Here is a 22,925-nt window from a genome sequence, read left to right as displayed (position 1 = left end):
TTTAATTAAAAAAAATATTATTGCAGGGCTGCGTATGAAGCCCATGTCCTTTCATATGTTAGCTAGGTGCTTACCGCTGAGCCACATTCAGCTCCTTAGAGACAGACTCTAGGAGGGAAGCTGAGCCACGCCCCTTGTCCCTTACTGGAGGATTCTACACCCCTGGCCTGCAAGTTGCTGCAAAGGTCAGCAGCAGCCACAGGGATCCAAGCAAGTGATGGGCAGAGACACTGAGAAACAGACAGAGGTTTCATGGGAGGCCCGCCAGGCCAGTGCCCACTCTGCTTGTCAGATGGATCATGTTTGACTTACAAAGTGCTTCTTAGGAATTGAATTATCTACCAACATTTAAGTGTCCAAGTCACATAAAAATCCAACTTCTGAGCCGGGTGGTGGTGGCGCATGCCTTTAACCCCAGCACTTGGGAGGCAGAAGCATGTGGATCGCTGTGAGTTCGAGGCCAGCCTGGTCTACAAAGCGAGTCCAGGACAAAGAAACCCTGTCTCAAAAAAAAAAAAAAAAAAAAAAAAAAAATCCAACTTCCGGATGTTTTGCTAAATCAGAAGCTCCAGTCACTCTCAACTCAGCCCTTCCCCCACTGGACCGAACCATTAGCAAAAGCTGCTGAAAGTGCCTACTTTCAAAAGGCGTGTGTGGCTTTCACACAGCTGAACCCCCTTCCACCAATCCAGCAGCTTTCCTCTTTTGCTGCTCAGCCTGTAACTTTTCAGCTCATGAGGCCCTGAGATGGGCTGTTAACATGTGGAAACTCACAGGGGTAGAAAAGCTGAGAAGAGAAGAGGTTCTGTCTCAGAAGAACTTCCTCTGCATGTAATTAGCATGTTTTAAGTGTTCACAAGAGGAACCATTGTGGGTCGTTGTGAGTCGTTGTCGTTGGTTGTAGTATCTGTGGTAGTCACCTCACTGTCTGCTCAGGACATGGGCTGAGAGAGAGAAACTGCTCCTTCCAAGGCTGAATTGATGAATTGGCCCCCAGTATTGGCAGAGATGTGGGAGTCTCCCCATGAAGTCCCGTCAAGGGCCAGTCAACTCCCCTTCTCCTAGGCACTGATGGATGGCGAAGTTGAGCCATCTGCTTGTGTCCCAGGGCTGACTGCACATACTGGTAGAAATCCCTGAGTAAGGTGTTGTGTGGCGTGATGGCTGTTTCGTGAGCCAGGGATGGGGGAGGCCCCTGAACAAGATGCCCAATGTGCACTTACTGAAGGCCTATGGGTATAGAATAGAGGAGGTCTCCACCCTGAGCCCCTGATGTTGGAGGGACCATGACCCTGCTGGGATGAGAAGGAAGGAGTGACCCTCCTCCAGCATCCCTCAGCATCCCTCTGGGACAGGGCCTTCCTCGCTGAGCCCACATCTTCCCAGAGCTCAGCCCCAGCCTCTCACAAAGGTTTGCTGTGGTTTCTCGGGGTGCCTCTTTAGACACCGTGACCTGAGTTTTCCTCTCGTCCTCCTGGTTTAGGAGCTAGTAAAACGGACTTGAGAAAGTGGAACAAAGATGCTGCTGGGGGCTGTTGGCTTGGTGAACTTGCCAGGCCCCGTCTTCCTGGTGATCACCACACCTGACAGACACCCATTCCCAAGCTGGCTGTGCTGTGCTGTTCTGTGGGATGTGGGTTTAGAGGGCAGAGGCAGCAGCAGTCTGTCCTTTTCATACGCTGAACCTTGAATGTGTCCCCAGCAAGCCCTTGTGTCTGCCCCGAGCTTTGCCTGTACCATCAGTCCTGGCAAAACCTAAGTTCTCCTAGACCACTGCAATATATCCAGACCTGGTCAATGCTGAGGGTGGGTGGCCCAGACCCTCTCTGTCCTCGTGGGAGCTGTACCTCTTCCCCCTTCTAGGTTTGTGCTCTTCTGGGGTTGCAGAAGTGGGGTTGTGAGGCTTCCAGGAGTTTGCATCTCATACTCTTCTCCTTGTTTGTATTCCCAGGAGCCATGAAGTGCCCTCCTGTCACTTACTATGCTCTGGTCTGGCTTCTCATGCTAGTGTCCGGATCCTGGGGTAAGTACCACTTTTCTTTGCTAATAACCAAACGGCGTTTGGGAAGCCAGGCTGCAGGTTACTCAGGCCAGCAGCTGGGGTTCATGCTACAGGTGCCCCCAGAGACCATGTTTTGCCACGCGACTGAAGATACGCTTCCCTCTCTAGGTTTCAGTCACCTCCTGTGGCTTGCGTAGGGCTGAAAATACCGACTGTCCCCAGGGCCTGGTCCCATGGGGCGATGGAGGAGTCTTGAGAAATTCTTAGGTTCCATGGTCTGTGACCATGAACTGTCCTTGTTCTGGGCTGTGGGGAGTGGCCACCGTTCTGTTCAATTTCATAGCTATGTGTTGAGGACCTACTGTGTGGTGCTGTGTGCATACTGTGCTACCTCTCAGGAGCGAAGTCATCAACTTACACGCAAAGGGGCTTGGTCCAGGGGAAGAATATTCAGGGTTGAAGGTAACAGGGTGCAGTGCAGGATGGGCTCTTAGGGACATTCCTGCCTCTAGAGAAGTCCCTCTGTAGACAGGAGTCTGGGCTGCAGGTGGGAACCATCTGACCAGAAGGGGAAGCTGTTTATCTTGCCTTTGAGGACCGATAAGTTATTTTAGAATAGGTTTTTGGTGGGAGGGGAGCGCAGGGAAGGTACCCTGGACAGGGATGTGGCCCAGGTGGTGTGGATGCCTGTGGGCCACCTGAGCACAGGTATGTGATAGCCCAAAGCTGTCCTTCTTGTAGGAATCTCCCCCTCCTGGTGCCACTGGTGCTCACCAAGAAGGCCTGGGTGCCCTGTCTTTGCATTTGGGCAGCAGATAGTAAGGAACAGGGAGGCTTCTCTGAAGGAAGGCCAGGACCACAGGCATGCCACACACATAGTGTCCCCCAGGGCAGAGCTGTCCTCAGGGAAAGGCTCTGAGCACCACGTGCCTGGCGTGCCTGGCGACACAGGCAAGCACATTCCCATGGGGCCTTCTCTGCTGCCTCCCTCCAGGGAGCTGAGGTGCTGTGGAGGACACTGCTGCTTCACACCAGCTCCTGCCGGAGTTTGCTGGCATCCTGCTGTGAAGGCAGTCTCCTTTCTTTGTTGCCATTCCCTACTGCAATGCCCCCCAGCAATGGAGAGCTCACTCCCATCTAAGCAGTTTGGGATTACAACCCAGGCTCACAGACTTTCTGAGACAGAGCAGACACCGTCTCAGAACCTTTCACAGAGAAGAGACTGGGCCCCAAGGTCATCCAACCCAAGTTTTTTGTTTTTGTATCAGATGACCACCCCTGGTCTGCCTGCCCCACGCAGGAGGCCTTTGGGCTTGCTGGATGACAGAAGTCATCTAGGACATCAGGTTACTTGTCTCTTCCTCTCGTGGGACTCTGTGAGCTTAGACACCCGTGCCCTTTCCCCTGCATTGTTGTACCAGCTGTCTGTCCATTAAAAGCCACACGTGTAACTAACTGCTCAGCGGGCTCGTCCCAGCTCGCTCAGGGATGGCTGCCTCCCTTGAGCTCTCAAAGACTGTTCAGGTATTCTGTATGCACACTACACTCTCAGCCCGTGGGCTCCCCTGGGAAGGCTTCTGAACCTCCCTAGACTGCACTCTCTTTGTCTCTAGTTCAGGAGCAATACAGGTCGACCCCACGAATCAATGTGACAACAAGCCCTCTGGTTGGTACATCGGATACTGTGTGAACGCTTGCTTGATGCTCACCCTTTTGTTAGCAGCACTGAGCTTCCTCTGGTGGGAACAAGATGGGGCACAGGAAATGGAAAGGCAGACCACGTCACCTGAAGCTAACCCAGCAAATTCTGTGGCAATGCATAGGCGAGCTGCCTGTGTGCTGGCTAGCCTTGCTGGACACATCTGTGCTTACTACATGGCTGGAGTCCTTTAGTCTTCCTTTAGTATGTTGGGTGGCTGGTCCCTGACTTTTGGGGGCGGGGCTGGGAAATGTGTGGCTTCCCATATCCCTTATCACTCATCTTCTTATGCTAGCCCTTCGCTGGTTGAAGTAGGGACCTCAGCTGGGAGGTGTGGGTGGAGAGAGGGCAGAGATGCTGAAAGTGCTAAGGACCAAGGTAAGCAAGCAGGCCCTGTTGAGACAGAGGACATGCCTTTGAACCCCTAAAGATATGATCCTCTTTCCTTCTACAACTTATCTACTGTACCCCCTCTGTCTCAGTTAGGGCTACCATTGCTGTCATGAAACACCATGACCAAAGCAACCTGGGGAGGAAAGGGTTAATTTGGTTTATACTTCCACATCGCAGTTCACCATTGAGGGGACAGGAACTCAAACAGGGCAGGAACCAGAAGACAGGAGCTGATGCAGAGGCCATGGAAGGGGGAGGGTGCTGTTTACTGGCTTGCTCTTCATGGCTTGCTCGGCCTGCTTTCTTATAGAACTCAGGACCACCAGCCCAGGGGTGACCCCACCCACAATGGGGGGGGGCTTTCTCCCATCCATCCTAATTAAGAAAATGCCTTATAGCTGGGTTTTATGGAGACATCTTCTCAATTGCGGTTCCATCTTTTCCGCTAAGTCTAGCCTGTGTCCTGTTGGCATATTTCCAGCCAGCACACCATCCCTCTGCATCCACCCATGCTGTGCTCTGCTGGAGGCCTCCAGGGAGCTCCCACCACAGTGGTCTTGCCCCAGGACAACTCATCTGGCTGCTCTGTTCTGCTAACCCCTCCTAGGCCCCAGGATCCCAAGGCCAACAGCCCTTGAGACCTGGTCTGAAGGCATAGTTCCTGTCTGCTCGATATGCAGCAGGTGACTCAGGTCTAGAGTCTCTGCTCAGCTGCCTGTGTGGAGACCCCATCCCTGGGTGACAGTAGAAAGAAACCAAGTTGCTGCAGGCAAGGCTCTCCCCTCCCCCACCACCCTCAATCACCAATTTCCATCCGCAATCCTAGCCCACTATTACATTCTTGGGGTGCCCAGGGCCCTCTGTTTCCTGGTGTAAAGAACCCAAAGTCTCAGAATCCTTCTCCTCTGTACAGCACTTTTATTGATAATAGCTACCAGTTATTAAGTGCTTGCTGTGTGTCAAGCATGACACTAAGCACCCTAAATATGCAATCCCATCAACTCCCAAGTTAGCTGTGAAGTAAACAGAGGCACAGGAAAGTTTTGTGCCTAGATGGGGTACAAGGAGGTTTCAATGAAGGCAAGGTGCCATTTCAGCAGCTCTTCCTGAGGCAGCTGCTGTGAGCGTGGACACATATATGTAGATGCAGATGCACGTTTGAAGTGGTGCAGGGAGAACATCCTGGAAGAAGAGACAGGGAAATGTGACGCATGACACTTAGCAAGTGACATGGAGAAGCCAGCAGTCCTGGCCATGAAGGGTGAGGCCAGAGTGTCTGAGGACCAGAAACAAGTGTAGTCTCACTGCCTAAGCAGAAGGAGAGAGACCCCATGCTTCTGTAAGTTCCCAGTTCCCGCTCTGATTCCAGTTTCTCACTCTCTGGGAGCTTGGCACAAATTTAGGGGAGCCCAGATCAGTATGAAAGAGAGTGGGAGAGAAGTCCCCGCCCCTTCCAGGGCCCATGAAGCTCCCTGTAAGACATCCTGTAGTAGGGAATGCACCATAGAACCTGACCTGGTCCCACAGTTTTCAGTGTCCCCTCTGTCTACTGAAAGAGGAAATAGAGAAGGGGTGAAGCCAGCCAGCCTTTGGGGAGACTTGCTAGGGGCTTTGCGGTCAATCCCCAGTCCATGCAGATGTCACCTGGCTCTTCCCAGCCCCCAACCCCAAGAGGTGCTATCAGAGTGCAGTGTTGGGGATGGTAGGCCATATGTAGCTCGGGGGTCTTAGAATGACCATCCCCCACAATAAACCACAACAGGTGTCTAACTGCCGAACCACAACAGGGTCAGCTGGTTTCTGGTAAAAGACAGACTGCTGGAGAAATAGGAACCCAGGCTCTGACAAGATGGAAGAACATTGGCCATATAGCCCGTCCCCTACAGTGCAGCATGGTTAACAGGACAAGTTTCGATGTTTGGGTGCCGGGATAGCCTGAGCTACTCCTGTACGCCTCATTTCATACCTGCTTTTCTGTTGCTGGATTGAGGTGATGTGAAAGGTTAGCATGAAGAAGCAGACTGGGAGGCAGAAGCTATGACAACTGTCATCATCATTATTATTATTCCCATGACAAACACGCTCTGGGGGCTTTCTAAGCACCAGGCCCCGCTATGGGTCAAGCAAGGCCTTGGCCTTCTAGACTCCACACAACTTCTACCTCAAGCAACACCACCCAGTGGAAAATCCACCACAGCCCACGAGTGTGGGCTTCAGATTTGCAGGAGCTATATAGGAAAGTAAAAAGGAATGCTGCGATTCACTTTAATAATACCTTTTACTTTATCTAAGACAGCCCAAATAATATTTCAATGTGTCATCAATATTAAAGATTAGCTAAAGTAGCCGGGTGTGGTGGTGCACTCGGGAGGCAGAGGCAGGCGGATGCCTATGGGTTTGGGGACAGCTTGGTCTACAAAGTGAGTCCAGGACAGCCAAGGCTACACAGAGAAACCTTGTCTCAACCTCCCCCCAAAAAACCAGATTAACTAAGATGGTACCCACAAAGTTTGGGGGTGAGGGAGTGTTAGAGCTTTAAAAGTCCTATGTGCATTTCATGCCCAGACCCGGTCTCTATGGGGCCAGTGCTCAGCAGCCACTGTGGCCTGTCTGTCTGTCTTGGGATTTTGACAAGGCACACCTTCAGTGCCACTGCAGGCTGCTCTGTGTCACCTTGTAGGATGTATAAAGCTGGCTGGGGCCACCATGCTGATGCACCTGTGCTCTGACTTGCAGGCCAGGTGAACCGTCTACCTTTCTTCACCAACCACTTCTTTGACACGTACCTGCTCATCAGTGAAGACACGCCTGTGGGTGAGTCGGGACCTGCGCTGGTGGGAGGGCGGGTGGCATGGCGGGTGGCATGGCGGGTGGCATGGCGGGTGGCACAGGGTGCTGTACCTTTGGTAAGTGGAAAGGATCTTGGAGGCTGAGACCGCCTTCAGCCTGCTTTGGAATCTTCCTATGGTATTCACCTGCCTCTCGTTTGCATACCTCTAGGGACAGGACCCTCACTACCCCTCAGAGTGGCCCTGCCCCCCCCCCCGCACCCCCAGTGCCGGTTTCTGTTCTGTTCCAAGCCTTTGTGGATACTTAAAGATGACTTCTGGTGTCTTTGTTTTCTGGCCCCCTCTACTTTTCCTGTGATGATGTAACTTCCTGTAATGAGCCTGCAGGGTTTTGTCATTAGATGTAGGTGACTTTGCGTATCCAGTGCCCCTCCTGGACCCTGATCCAGTTACAGTCACAGGGCTGTTGTGTCTGACTTCCTGGTGTGGCTCAACCAACCATAGTTTGAGATCTCTGTTTACAGCTCTGAGGTCCCAGCTCAGCTCCAGGAACTACAATCCAGCAAATGAGTTTGGATTGTGGGCACTCATCTGTAGCCATGCCAATGGCTGCTGAAGGCTTAGCCCCCTTTCATGGGGTGGGGAGGCATTATCTATGAGTCCCTTGGGGTCCTGCGGAGTTGCTTGCTCTCCTCAGGGCTTGGTGGGAGAAGTTTGTAGTCTTTGGATTTGTCACATGTATGATTTTGAGGGTTTATCCATGTGGCATGTCCATCACGCTGTTCTGGTGTGGGATTGTGTCTTAAGTAGGGTTGCTATTGCTGGGATGAAACATTATGGCCAAAGCATGTTGGGGAAGAAAGGATTAATTTGGCTTATGCTTCCACATCACTGTTCCTCCTTATCAAGGAAGTCAGGGCAGGAACCTGGAAGCAGAAACTGGTACAGAGACCATGGAGGGGTGCTGTTGACTGGCTTGTTGCCCATGGCTTGCTCAGCCTGCTTTTTCATAGAATCAGGACCACCAGCCCAGGCACGGCACCACCCACAATGGACGGTCAATCCCTAATTAAGAAAATGCCCTAGAGGCTTGTCTAGAGCCAGATCTTAAAGAGGCATTTTCTCAGTTGAGGGTCCCTCCTTTAAGATAACTCTAGCTTGCGTCAAATTGACATAAAACTATCCAGCACAGGCCACTATCAGCAACACAGTGTAAACACTAGAACACTGGTTCTCAGCCATCCTAATGCTTCCACCCTTTGATACAGATTCTCTGTTATTGTGATCCCCAATCATAAAGTTATTTTTTGTTGCTACTGTAGTTAATAACTGTAATTAAACATAATGTAAATATCTATGTTTTCTGATGGTCTTAGGCAACCCCTGTGAAAGGGTCATTTGACCCCCAAATAGGGTTGAGAACCACTCTCCAGAATCTGTGGATAGTCCTGGTATGGCCAAGTTTTTGGCACTGCAAAGGGACCTCATTATCTACAACACTAAAGCTTCAGAACCACGTGATGGAGTCACACAAACAAAACCAAAGGCAAAAGAGGGGAAAAAGGCAAAAATAACCTGTTAATGCTTTAAGGACATTTTACCATTTTGTTTTTGAGCTACATTCACAACTGTCCCCGGTTGCATGTGGCCACATGGGGACCGTGCACTGCAGATTGGACATGCTTTGTCAGCAAATGCGTGAGTGGCCTCGGTGTGACTCACCCTTAGGACTTCAGCTCCCTTTCATTTCTGTTATTCCTCGTAGAGTCAGTCACACTAGACGGTCCCCTCTGTGCCACCCCTGAATGCTGTGGCCACACAGGGATGTCAGGCAGAATGGATGGAGAAATCAGGGCTGTGGATGACAGGGACTAAGTGAATGTCTCTTGCATCTCCCAGGGTGATGAAAGGAGGTGGGACAAAGTGGGAGAAGAGGTCCCTCTCTTGCCTTCACGTACTATTTCTGTGGCTGGATTTTTTAACTGTCTTGTGTCACCCCACCCATAGGGGGCAGTCCTTCGTAGTAGAGTGTATTGCATTGACGCAGCTGAAAGCAGGGGCAGAGGTATGACCAACTACTAACTGATCTGGTGCTGGCTAGAAAAGGCAAATGGACCTCCTGAGGGAGTAGAGCTGGCTGCGCCCTGTCTGTCACTCTGCAGGCCCGTGCTTGTTTGGCAAGGAAGGTGAGAGTGGGCACAACTTGGCCAGCACTGGTTGCGAAGAGTCTGAGGCTGGAGACTCACCAGGAACCATCCAGCGGGCCCAGTTCCTGTTACCTTTGGCTGCAGCCGGGGCTTGTTTTCCCACAAATGCCAGCATCGATCAGCTCCCGGGAGCCACTCCCACGCACTGGAGACCCTCCCACGCACTTGGCAGCCACAGCAGAGATGGCTATCTCGTGCTATGGGACAGATCCTGGCTCCATGCAGGGAGCTGAGGGACCACTCTGCCCCATTCTCTTGGGAAAGGGCCCAGAAACTTTCTGGCTTTTCCCTTCCTTTTGCATAAGCATCCAGACTTCAGGGCTCTAACCTAGAACTCAGAAGCCAAGCGTGTGGCCCTCGCTATGTGACCTTGGACACAGAGACACATTCCTTTGGTTCTCCACTTCCTATCTTGTCAGTGAGAAGATATTGAAATGGTGGGACTAATGGGCTGTGGTCTGGGCAGCCTGGCTGTGCCTGTTTCCATGTCCTCCTATGAGGCAGCCTGGAGTCTCCTGTGAGGTTTTGGCCCTTGTGTGGTCCTGGGCTGTTCACAGGGTACAAGTGCCTCCCACCCCCCATCTCTGTGGATGTGGCAAGCACTTGTGGAGGGGCCTTTTTTATGGAAGGGGAAGCATCGGAGGGACTTGACTTTGAGGACTGACTTCCTCTACCTCTTCTCTTCATCTGTATGTCAGCCTGGATATTGGTGATGGACTGTCCCCTCACTGGGCTGATGGGAAATTCACTTGTAACACCGCAGCCCCAAAACTTCCATACCTAGACTATCATCATCCCTGGAGGCAAAACTCTGTATAGCCCAACGATGGTGGTCGAGGCTTGCCATGGACTGCCAAAAACACGGAGAAGCAGGCTCTGATGTGCAGGACAGTGCCAGAGCCCAAACCAGGCTGAGTGTTTCAGCTGCCCCACATGCAAGCGCTGGAGGCAGCGGGGCTGGCAGTTCCTGGGCTATGCTATGTGGCTTTGGCTTGAACCCTTGGTGATGGGGCTTGTGATCCCACAAAATTCCTCCGTGGGAGAATTCGGGAACAAACTCCCTTTCCTAATATTGATATGAAACCTGCCTCCCTAGATCTTTTGCCCACTGGCCCAATTCTATCTGCTGGAGCCTTCAAAAAACAATGATAATGGAATGTACATGACGTAAGTAGAATTTGTTCTTGTGACAGCCACACGTATGGAATCTTAAGACACTGCCCTAAGTGTTTTTATGTACCAATTCATTAAAACAAAAACAAAAACAAAAAGAAAACCCCCCAAAAACCAACCCTGCCTTGATGGCATCAGAAGTAGGACTTGGCAAAGGACTCTTTCATGGTGTGGTTTCTGGGAAGGCAGGTTCCAGGGTTAGAGATCGGCTGCTGCCTGCTGGGCCTTTTATCCTCTGGCCTTGGGTTCCCAGTGGCATGTGGTGGGGGAGTGGGATGGCAGAGCACCATGTGGAGGCCACGTGATGCTGCTATCTCTGCCTTTCTGGACTCCCAGTCCCTCTGCTTGTGCTGTCTTTCCAAGGACCGCCTCCTAACCACGGAAGACAGGAGCTGAATGAAGGCACAAAGTAGGTCGGCCTTCCTCTGGCCCAGCCACACAGCCCCATTTCTCATGGCAGAGTCCCTGCATATGTGTGTCCTGCTGTAGACATGAACCTCAGTGTCAGGTAGCAGGGCCTGGGCAGACGGACGGGGCGGGGGGGGGGGGGGAGGATAGATCTATGGCTCTGATTCTGGTCAGGCCGGTAAACATCACACATACCCAGGATTGACAGTGGGCTATGAACAGGCACCAGATACATGTAGCATGAGATGGCTGCAGACAATACGGATGGAGCTAAGATTAGCTATGAGCTGAGTTTGGTGGCTCAGGCTCATTGCCCCAATACTTGGGAAGCTGCGGCAGGAGGATTGTGAATTCAAGGCCAGCTTGGGCTATATATCAGGACCCTTGCTCAAAGAACAAAATGAATCAAGACCCCCCAACATCCTCTCTGCGGCCAAATTTGTGGCGGATTCTCTGACTTTGTGATCCTCTCCCCTCCTCAATGGATGCTCGCCTCCATTTTTACCTGGTCCCTAGTCATCAGCTCCACCATGCCATGTTGCAGGGCCTGGGACTCAACTCTCGTGTCCCTTTTCAAATCCACTTTCCCATGGTTTATTGTCTAGTCTTGGTCCCCTTCTTAGGTCCCTCCAGGTAGAGTGGTGGGCTTTCTCCTATGCCTGGTTATGCTCTCTGTGACAAACATGGCTATTTATTTCTTGGATTATGGATGCTTCCAGGAGGACAGGGTTAACTCCATGTCTCTAGCCCCGGGCCCGGTGCCTCACACATGCCTGGAACTTGGGATTGCATGGGTAATGCCTGACATCTTAGAGCCAGTGGGAGACTCATCAAGGCTGTGGAGTCCTCAGGCCACAGCTCCCCTGACTGTATATGTCAGGAGGGAGGTGCTGGTGATTGTGGAGGTAGTGGTTTGGAGAGTGGGCCCAGGAGAGCTTTCTCCCAGATGGCACAGACGCTAAACGTGCCTGTGCGTTTGAATGGCTCTATCCACGCCATTGCAAGGATGGCGATTTTATCATCCCAGCTGCCTGCTGGATCTGCATATAACATATTTGCTGGAAACCCTCTGGAATGTACCCAGGGAGGGACCCAGCTAGGCTTGGAAATATCCAACCTATGAAGCTACTGGTAGAGTCTAGAGGGAGTAAAGCCATGTGTATTGGCTGCCACCTTTAGACCTCTGGTCCCAGAGTGGGTGACATCTCCATCCTATAATACATGCTCACAGCCCCCAAAATTTCCCAAGGAAGGAGTAAAATTGTCTGTCACAGCCCACCTTCCCTCTCCCCAGAGACACCTGCTCTTCAGCCATATCCAGCTGCTTAGAACCCAGATCAGCTTTGATAGACACCATTTCCTTAGCTCAAATGCTGTTTTCCCCCCTGCCTGATGTGTTCCTGCTTACTGCCCAGGTCACCAGTCCTGGAGGATCCCAGCCTCCCCTCTCTCAGTTCAGCACCTGGCAGCTTGTGTCCCAGCTCTTTGTGTATAACTCCCCACAGGGCTATTAATTTTTACATATTAATTTTATTAATATCAGCACTACGATTAATGATCATTTTAGTATTTAGGTATGGTATGAGGTTGTGGAGTGGTGACATTAGCTGTGGTTTATTGACTTCTGGCCTCCTGCAGGCTCTTGTTAAGCACTTTAGATGTGTGGCCCCCCGTGGATTCACCACAACCCCCCTAGATGGGCTGTTATCTCTGCCTTGCAGCTGCCTAACATGAGCTCCCCTCCCCCCAAAGTGTGAGGCCCAGCTCAGAGTGGGCTGGGGGATGCCTCTGAGTAGGAGAATGGATGAGTGAGTGAGTGAACGGCTATTGAGCATCTGGCTAGCTCCTCTCCCCTGCCTCCTCATCCCTTCATTTGTCACCGGGGTGGATTCACATGGCGCTGACTTCCCCAGGCAGACCCTCAGCACCCCCAAAGTGTCTTGAGTCACAGCGAAGGAGATAATGCCCATGCTAATCACCTGCACGAGAAAATTAGTCTTGTCAGGAGCCATTAAGGTGGGAGAGCTCAGGAGGCATTAGGATGGAGCGGGCCCAGGCGGCGCCTGGCACTGCCGCCAGTTGGCACTGATTAATTTTTCTGCAAACTCCATCAATGCCCAGCTGTTTTGTCTGGACCCGGGGAAAGCAATTTTCAGGTGGGCAGACCCCGCTGCAGCAGCCTCACACACGGAAGAGCTTAGGCCTGCCTGCCACTCTTGACATCTCCCAGGGAGTGGTGGGAGAGGAGGGAGGTGATGGAGACTGGCAGGCTGGAGTGGAGGGACCAGACTGTGAGCTGGGACGCATGGCAGTGGAGAATGAGGCATGAGGCTGTGCGCTGGGAGAGCATCCCGGGACAGAGATGGGCCTCAACCTCAGTAGTGTGAAGGGGTTCTCCTTCCTTGCTGGGCCTCCTCCCTGTGGCTCTCTTAAGGGCCAGGAGACAGAGAGAGCAGCCACAGGGTGAGCGTTCTTTCATTTTCCTGCCCCAGATAGTTCCTGAGGACTGACATAGGCCTTAGTGGGGTTGTGGACTCTATCAGTGAGGGCCGTTGAACAAGCTGCTGGAACTGCAGGGATAAAAGGCATGGATGTGAGGTGTTGCTGGGGGTCCTGAGCATGTGCTGTATGCGGCTCTAGCTGCCTACTGACCCTTAGCACAGAGGTGGTGACCCTGTAAATAACAACCGTCAAGAGACTAGCGTAGTCAGGGTGGAGGGAGAGGTCAGCATTCTTGTTGACACAAAGGTTGGAGATCACCTATGTTGGGGCTAAGAGCCTGGATTCCTCAAGTTCACCCTTACACCATCTGAAGGATCCACAGAGGACTATGATAAACCTGGGAGCCCCTTGAGGGACAGTTCTGTAGCTACTGATTTGGTCAATACAGTCCCACTTTACAGATGGACAAAGTGAGGCCTGGACACTGTTGTGTGTGAGGACCTTTGTGGGCACCATCCAGGAAGACATCATGACTGTTTATGACACAGGAAGGCTCCAGGCCTCTCTAGATTGACAGCAGCCATTCGACTGGTCTGGGAAGAGGCCGGACAATCTGTCTAGGCAGGCACAACTGTTAGAGGGAATTATCTCACTATTCTTGGCCCAGGGAACCCCATACAATTGGATGCGTCATGACATGTCTGTAAGAGGGCAGAGCCAGAACCGCAGTGGGGACTAGGGACAGCACCACATAGAGAGAGACAGGGACATTGTATTTTTTATTTTTAGTCTTTATTTATTTTTGCATTTATGTTGATGTAAGAAACTTAGGCTGGTCTTGAACTCACAACAGTTCTCCTGCTTCAACTTTCAGAATGCTGGGCTTACAGACTTGAGCCACTATGTCTGGCTTCAGAGGACCACTTTATATCATATTTGTATGTGATCTTGGGATGCCCCAAGATCATGCTGTTATCATCAGGAGACCAGATTATGTCAATAGCTGTAATTTTTATTTATTTATTTATTTACTTTCGCTGGCCAGGAAACTCACTATGTAGACCAGTCTGGCCTTGAACTCACAGAGCTCTGCTGCCTCTGTCTCCCAAGTGCTGGGATTAAAGGCATATATCACCATCCCTGGCTGCTTTTTTTTTTTCTTTCCTTAACTTTTTATTTTGCCATTATATTAAACATGGAAGGAAACTGTTGAAGAAGTTTAGAGAGTCCCCATCATCTGGTTTTTCTCGCCATTAGCATCTTGCACAAATATGATACAATTATGGAAACCAAGAACATAACATTACTGTGGTGCTGCTAACGATAAAGAGTGTTTACATTTTACCAGCTTGCCAAGAAAAAGAACATTCGCTCTTTTCCTGCAGGCAATATGATTTATCTTAAATTTGTGTTTTAGCTGTGGTTAATATTTGGGCAAATTGAATCTTACCCGGGAGCCTTGGATATCTGTACACACACACACACACACACACACACACACACACACACACACACACACACACACTGCATATTTATTCAACAGACTTTTCTTTGGGTACCTTCTATTTGTTGGGTGCTGATCCAAGCTTTGAGGTTCGTAACAGACAGACAGACAGACAGACAGACAGACAGACAGACACATATCTCTGACCCAAAAGAGTGAGCTAGTGAGATGAATGGACAGGAATGGGGAAGAAAATATGTAGCCTAACATGCGTTAGTGCTAAGGAGGAACAATGGCTTTTGATGGAGGTTCAGGCCAGGGTGGGCAATGACACTACCAGCCTATACTTGGTGTGTCTATTCTTACCCCAGCCCCGGAGGCCATGGTGAATGGTGAATTCCCAGCAGAGGTGCCTCACTGTCATCTACAAGGTTCACCCTCAAGAATGGCACAATCGAGTTACCAAAAAAAATTTTTTTTAATAATGTTTTAGTACATTTGCAATTTCATATTGGGCTGCCTTCATAACTGCCCACAGGGTGATAGGGCCCACCCTTACTAGGGCCTCCTGTAGGGCACTTTGGAAGCTGCTGTCTGGTCAAACAGTCACATTTCAACAGTGGAGAAATAGGTATGAGAGGACAGAGCTTGGCCCGGGGCCCTTGGAGTCTCCGGTGGGTCCTGGTTGCAGCCTTCCCTGCCAACGCAAAGCAAACGAGGCCTAGAGGAGGGGCTGCAGGGTCAGCTTGCCTTAGTGCTTGCAGTTTGCACAAAGGGCTCCAGTACCCTTGCTGCCCAGCCCTGGGTCCGAGTGCCTGAGCAGAGGAAGGAGGTGGTGTGCTATCTGTGAAGGGGACCAGATCTTGAAATGTGTGAATGAGTGGTAGAGCCTGAGGAAAGCTTTGCCACTCCTATTGACTTCCCTCTTCCCCAAGGCAGCGCAGACCTCCCACAGGTGTGGGACAAGATCACTGGTCTCGCCGGGCGGTGGTGGCGCACGCCTTTAATCTCAGCACTCGGGAGGCAGAGGCAGGCGGATCGCTGTGAGTTCGAGGCCATCCTGGTCTACAAAGTGAGTCCAGGACAGCCAAGGCTACACAGAGAGACCCTGTCTCGAAAAAACCAAACCAAACAAACAAACAAAAAAGATCACTGGTCTCACAGGGACCTTGAGGGTGCAGCTACTCCTAACGGGCTCCAGGCCAGTACACCTGAAGCTGGTGGACACCCAGGCTGTGTGCTCACTGTCCAATGATACATGGGGGAGGGGGAAGAGATGGGGCAGGTGTTTTGGATGCAGCCATAATAACACTAATGATAACGATGAAGGCCACCTGTCGTGTGGGTCGGCTGTGAATGGCACACACTGAACACCTGTGCCGGGCTGCGTTGGGGATGAGGACAAGGGACACAGATCACAGATGACTGGGGACATGGCAGCTATCTCTTATTACACATGGCTTTGTATAGCAAGCCTAGAGGGTCGGACTCATCTCTTTTGTAGACGAAGAGGCAGAGGCTTAGAGAAGTTAACGTACGCAAGGTCACATGGCTTGTGCTGGATGGAGTTGGGCTTGACTCTGGTGTTGCCAGAGCCACAACCCCCCCACCCCCAGCTCTTACATTCTGCATGTGGGTCTTGGCTTCTAAGGATCCCTGGCTTAGAGGGTAAAAGTCCGCCAACCCTTAATAAGTAACTAGCTCACACCAGGGAGCCATAGAGCTTCGGAGTTATGCTAATGCCCTGAGAAGGGAAGACTTGATCCAGGGGCTCAGGGCCAGAGGAAGTGTCTCAGGAGGGGTGGCAGTGACGGTTGCTGGGGCCTGGACAGCTGAAGCCACAGGATGGGTATTGCAGAAAGCAAGCAGACTGCCTGGTCACCAGCAGGGCCAGTTGGGCGTTAGATGGGGGAATTGGGATGTTAGGATTGAAAAAGAAAAACAACTGCAGTGGCTGTTTAGTGCTTGAGTATCATAACTAGGTGGCCTACATGCCCTCACCAAGAGTGACAGGAGCTCATGCTATTGAGTTGCCTCCAACAGATGTGGAAACCTGCTAGGTGCCCACAGCTCCTCAGTTAATAGCAGGAGTTGTTGTTGTTAGGGCTACTTTCCTCTCTGCTGCCCAGCAGGATTGGTGGGATCCTCTCTGAGCCTGTCCCCCAGGAATGAGGTTCAGAGGCCATTCCCCCATGGAGAACCTCGCATGGACCCTCAACTCTGGCTCTGTCCATGCAGCAGTGTGAACTTCTGCTTCCTGGGCCATCAGGCCTTTGGACCTTTGGAAGGTGTATGTCCTTGTAGGCAACACGCCTCCAAGTCAGCCATGCTCTTGAATAATGGCCCAGGAGAGAGTAGGATTGGTAGGCTACTGGCCTTGGGTCTCTCTTTGGGAGTGAGGGCTGGAGACAAGCCTGGCTATCGGGGTGAGAATGAGCTGAGCTTGCAGAGGGCCGAGAACACTCGGGCTCCAGGGAACTGGCAGAGGTATAATTTACAGGAGCTGAAACTGTCCAGCTGGCTGCCGAGACCCAGGCAGGCAGAGCTGACTTTGAACTTGTCATCACTGCTCTCGTCCCTACAGTGCTTTATGAGCCTCTGGGGACATGTGCCTGACAGTCAGCCCTTGACCAGGAACAGGCCAGTGCCGAGAAAGCTGTCCCCAAACTGCTTTTGCCCTCTTCCCTTCTGGACCTGAGCACTGTATACTGAGCCCAGAAGTGGATGCTCAGGGCCTGGATTAGAAAGCTCCTTCTTCCTCTTCTTCTTCTTCTTCTTCTTCTTCTTCTTCTTCTTCTTCTTCTTCTTCTTCTTCTTCTTCTTCTTCCTCTTCCTCCTCCTCCTCCTTCTCCTCTTCTTTCTTTCTTTCTATTCTCCTTCTTCTCCTCCTCTTGCTCCTCCTTCTCCTTTTTATATTTTTTTAAAAACAGTTTCTTTGTGTAGCCTTGGCTGTCCTGGACTTACTTTGTAGACCAGGCTGTCCTCAAACTCACAGAGACCCACCTGCCTCTGCCTCCTGCGTGCTGGGATTAAAGGCGTGCGCCACCACGCCTGGCTCAAAAACTACTTATTAGCTGTGTGACCGCAAACAAGGTCCTTACCCTCTCTGGGCCTCATTTTCCCCGTCTGGAAATAGAAAGGAGCTCACTGGCTTGGACAGGTTCACAATGAACTTACAAAGGAGCTTTGGAAATGAAATTGCTATATGAAGCGGGTGCCGTTTTAATTGAGAAATTTGTCTTTCAGAGCCCCCTCCCCGACAGAGCATCTTCTGCAACAGATGGACTGTGCCACCGGCTACTTTTCCCTCTGACTCGGTTTATTAGAAAATGTGGGTCATGGTTCCCCTGGGCCTCCTCTTAGATACCTGGAAGGCTTTGGCACACGGGGAGGACTTATATGGAATAACCATAACACCCATTATTACGCTGTCAGCATCGTTGGTCAGTTCTTTTCCAAACAGTGAGTCACAGCCTCGGGTAGGAATGATAGCTTGAGGCCAGGGCCCACTGGTTTGGCTTCATGCATTATTCTTCCAAGGGGCCTTTTCACTGCCCAGTTGGGAGAGGCCTGAGGCTCCTGGCAGGAGCAGGAAAACCCTTGAAACCAACTTGAGTTTGTTGCAGTGGGGGTTTGTTGAGGTTTGTGTCTCCCCCAGCAGCGAGAGTCACCACCTCCCACTCACCCCTCCTCACCTACGACCCCTCCCATTTGTAGTCCGCTCCACAGCTCCCAGCTCCCCAGAATCCCTCTTCACATGACAGCTGTCTAGACCGGGCCGACAGAGGCCCATCCCGGAGTCTATTCTGCTGACCTCAGTGATGCTCAGTCTTTGTGGCCAGCCCTTCCCGTCCACGCTACGTGCTAAGAACCTTGCCACGCCTTGTGTGGAAGAGGTGGCTATGAAGTCTACGTCATAGGGTGAGGAAACTGAGACTAAAGCACTTGTCCACACAAGTCAGTGAGTGACCCAGCTAGACACAGGCCAACTCTCTCTCTCCATACTTGGCCGGTTCTCTACAGTCTTTGGTAGAAGTTAGAGTGACCGTAGAGGTTGCCCCAGCTCTCTTGGAGCCAGGTACTCGCCCTGCCCCCAGCCGTGGTCTTCCTCGCTCACCTTCATGCCGCAGTAGACAGGTTACAAGGGCCTCAAGTCTTGGTCCCCTCCGCCCTTGCTATATGGAGAGGCAATGCCTCATGTCACAATACTGCCCGGGATTCTTTCCCTGGGCTATTGAGCAGCTGGACCATGTGCAGTGGATGGAGTTAATCTCCTTTGACAATTGAGTTAGCTCTTGCACGGGTAATTCAAGATGCATGTGTGGTGCTGTTGAATGAGATGGGGGGGGGCGCATAGGCGGCCTGCTCGGCACTGGGACTACTCTGCTATGCCTCTGTGAGCTCTTGGGAGAAGCTGCACTGTGGATAACTCAGGCTTGACAGACAGGGACCATCTGTCTCCCATGGTCTCTGGTAGGCAGAACCAATGAGGCCTGTGTACCCTGCTTGTAGGACCTGGGCCAGCAAGCTGCCCCACCCTATTTCTCCCAGCTCCACTTCTCACCCGTGCTGTTCCAAATGGAAGGTAAGGCAGCAGTGGCCTCTGGCCTCTAGCTGCCTTGGAGTGCTCAGGCCAGAACCTGCAGATACATTCGTGATTTCTGATGCTGCCTGCTCTGGGCGGACAGCCCAACCTCATTGCCAAGGACACCACCTCTGAAGGTTGGTGAGTTACCTGGAAGATCAGAGATTTTGACATGCAGAGACTCAGGATACCATTGGGGAGGTGACACACAGTGCACCGGGGGGGGGGGGGGCACAGGGGGACAAAGCCGACTCAGCCATGGTCACCTGACTCCATTCTCCAATCAGCCACCGTTCCTGAACTGCACCCACCCCCAGCCCCGGGGCCACAGCACACTGCATTTGGTGGGGGACTGTTGGGGGTATAGGCAGGGAAGAGAGGAAGTTGTGACCTCGTTGAGGGCAGGAGCTATAGCAGCAAATGCTAAGCACTGCAAGACTTCCTTCCCTGCACGGTATCCCTGTGAGCAAGCACAGTCATGGCCCATAGTGGGGATGGTGCTGTGAGTACCATCAGGGCCATCAGAGTTTGGTCAAGCACAAGAATGCACTCATCTGTCCTGTGGCAGACTTCTGCTAGATGCTTCTTCCAAGGATGAAGTGCGTGGAAAGGGAGCGGCCCACAGGAGCATGGTATGGGTGGTAGTAGGGCTTCTCACAGCAAGAGAGGCCAGAGACACAGATCCTTCGAACCAGCCTGTGCCTCGTCACAGGATGGAGTGTGGTCTGGGGCTGAAAGCCACCCTTGTTGTGGCATTTCCAACAGGGCTGATCCCCATTCTTTCTTTGGTCCAGAGAGAGCCCACGAGGACTACCTGCTGGCTTCAAGGGGGGAACTGCTAGCCTGACTCCAGAATGAGGGCTCCAGTCTGAAGTACTAGTTGCTTTCCTGTTGTGTGAGGAAAGGCTGCCTCAGATTCTCCATCTTATACTCTAGACGTCTGTCACTCCATGCCTTGCCTGTCCCCAGCAGGTCTGACACTAGAGTAGGCTTAAAACGCCCCTATGTCTCATGTTTGCTGTAGAGATCGTCAGTCCTAACGTACAATCCCTGGTTGTTGACTTAGAAGGTCCAGGTACGCCAGAGTGTGTTCTCAGCACAGTCTAGGCTAATGCTGCCGCTATGTGGAGGGTGCGCAGGCCCCACCTGGGCCTGCTGTGCTGGCCATGCTGCTCCCCAGAGTGGCAGAGTCCTGCCTTGTCTAGCCTGGGTGACTCTCAACCTCAGGCAGCAGCTGCCCTTAGAGCAGCACTTCTCAACCTGTGGGTCGGGACCCCTTTGGAGGTCCAATGACTCTTTCACGAGGTGGCATATCAGATATTTATATTACAGTTCATTAATGGTAGCAAAATAACAGCTATGGAGTAGCGACGAAAATAATTTTATGGTTGAGAGGGAGTCACCACAACCTGAAGAACCATATTACATAGTCACAGCACTAGGAAGGTTGAGAACCACTGCCTTGGAGCATGGTATGGGATCTCTGGGGTCTTGCAGGTTCTCCTGCTTGGGACATAGATTGTTCTCACTTTGCATCAACTGGAGTCCCTCCTAGGTACCAGGCATGTCAGCGAAGAGGGATGCTGGAGAGATGACTCTACGAAGGCTGGCAGCACGCGCCCCAGCCCCGCCTCATGTGTTTACAGAGTGGTCACCCCGCAGTCCATAATCACTCCTGACAGCCTTCATTAAAAGCACAGGGGCAATTTATAGTCAATTAAGCTGCAGAGAGCTGCTTCCTCCTTCAGGCGCCCCCACGGACACCTGTCACCAAGGGAGTCCCGAGGAATCTGTGCAGGGTGTGGAAGTGGGATGTCACGTGGGGCGGGGGAGGGGGCTGTTGGCTTTTAAAGTTGGTGAATCCCATCCTCTTGAGTCCGTGGCCTCAGCTCCTGGCTAAGCACGCTGTGCTGTGGTGCACTTAGACACAGGCTACGGAGGAAGTGCTTGAGCCTGGTTGTTCCCCAAGGGAGCAGTTACTTCTGCTCCTGGAGCCTCGAGTCTTCTTGTACAACGGGGGCTGCTGGTTAGTGTAGTTTACAGAATGTTGTGATGTTGCTGTGAAATAATGAATATGATGCACTGAGCGGCTGCAAGGGTTGTCCTCGTCCCAGCTGGAGATGCCCCCTCCCCCATGCAAGGCATCTCTACAGACCAGAGGCTCATGCAGATGGCAACCGCACCACATCTTCCCTGGCCTCACACAACTTCTTACTTTTTCTAAAAAGAGGAGATGGAAGATGAGGCGTGTGTGTGTGTGTGTGTGTGTGTGTGTGTCTTTTCTAGCCAGGCCTCTGACTTCAGAGAGCCAGGAAGATCCCAGGGTGAACAGTCTCTCTCTGTCTCTGTCTGCTTGCCTGTCTGTCTGTCTGTCTCTGTCTCTGTTTCTGTCTCTGTCTCTGTCTCTCTCTCTTTTCTCTAAAGTTTAAGTTTGGAGAATGAAGATGTTCACCACTGACATCCTGGGAAGATGCAAACAGGCCTGGTTAAAAGCTGTACTCACTCTTTTAGCTTGGTGCATCTACATGGTGTGCTGGAGAAATCAGGCAGCAGAAGGGCTTTGCCTTTCAGCACCCCCGAATGTAAATACCTGGGTCTGTTTGAGAAGTAGCATGTTCTGAAATTAGATCAGGAGTTGTATAGAAAAGACAAGCTGCCTGGGAACCCCCCAAAAGGGGCTTATCCCTGCCTCAGCCTGCTGCGTCCTCATTCAGGGTGCTGACATATGGATGGTGACACATGACATATGACACATGCCCAGCACAGGTCCTGGCACACTGTCAGGGCTTCTAAATCTCAGCTCCACCTCCCCCTACCCACTTCCTGGCAGGAAATGATGCCTCTTTCTTCTCCTGAAATATCTGCCTAGCTTTATGCTCATTAAAGGAATGGCTACCCCCTGCTGCCCTGCCCTTCTCACGGGGGGGGGGGGGGGCAGGCGGGCTCCCTTCTCAGCATCCCTGCATATGGCTGAGAGGGTGGGGGCATGGAAGGTGTGAGAAGAATGAAGGAGGTAGCTGCTCTCACCTCCCTCTCTCCTGCCTTTCTCCTCTGCCATATATTTAGATGTTGACTGTCTGTGACCAAGCATCAGGAAAGAGTGAAGCTCCGGGGTGCCTGCAAGTGAGGAACCCCAAGGCCAAATGTACCTTAATGTTAGCTGCCCTGTTTTGCCTGAATTGGCCTGCCAACTCCCTATTCTCTGCCCCTCCGTTCAAAGCCTCGATCTGTCACGCACAGATCAGTAACCCATCAGGTGGGTATTTATGTTCCTGTGAGCGATGGACCTGCTGGAGTCACAGAACTGCTAACTGTGGAGGCAACATTGAAGTCTGGGGCAGTCTACCTGGGTAGGCGACAGGGCCCTGGAAGGTCAGATGGTCATATTCCCACTAGACTTTCTCTTTTGTCTGGGACCCCCAGATGTCTGTGATGAGTACTAGTCTCATGGGAAATGTGATTCTTTTCCAGCCTTGCTTTGCCAGAGCCCTCCAAAGGCTCCCCTGCGTGGTACTGAATGGGCTGAAAGCTTGGATGTAGAGGGAACAGGGAGTTTAATGTTGCAGGGTAACAGGCCTTGCTTGTGGGTGAGTGACTCACTGTTGGCCTGGACAGTATGCTCATGTGTCCCTCACTGGTGGCCGCTAGCTCCTCTTGGCCAGTTAAAATAAAAGGTAATGATAGAAAAAGAAGCCACTTAAAGTCCTCTTGCATTCTAACACTTCTGCATTAAAATCCCCTTTGAAATCTGAAAAATAAGAAATATGTGCCACACAACAGATA

General features: G+C 51.8%; 1 protein-coding gene across 1 annotated transcript in view; it reads left to right on the top strand.

The window, feature by feature from the left end:
- The window catches only part of CDH23 (cadherin related 23), a 382,149-nt gene that overhangs the window by 33,170 nt on the left and 326,054 nt on the right, over positions 1-22,925 (top strand). Inside the window, exons 2-3 of the mRNA XM_084751804.1 lie at positions 1,952-2,023; positions 6,831-6,908. Coding sequence (XP_084607930.1) covers positions 1,957-2,023; positions 6,831-6,908 — 145 coding nt within the window. The 5' untranslated portion in view covers positions 1,952-1,956. The remainder of the gene's footprint in view (positions 1-1,951; positions 2,024-6,830; positions 6,909-22,925) is intronic.

This window comes from Acomys minous (assembly GCF_964271855.1).
Source record: "Acomys minous genome assembly, chromosome: 13".
NCBI lineage: Eukaryota > Metazoa > Chordata > Mammalia > Rodentia > Muridae > Acomys > Acomys minous.
The sequence above is the reverse complement of the archived record's forward strand: the minus strand, read 5'-3'. Positions and strand labels throughout refer to the sequence as shown.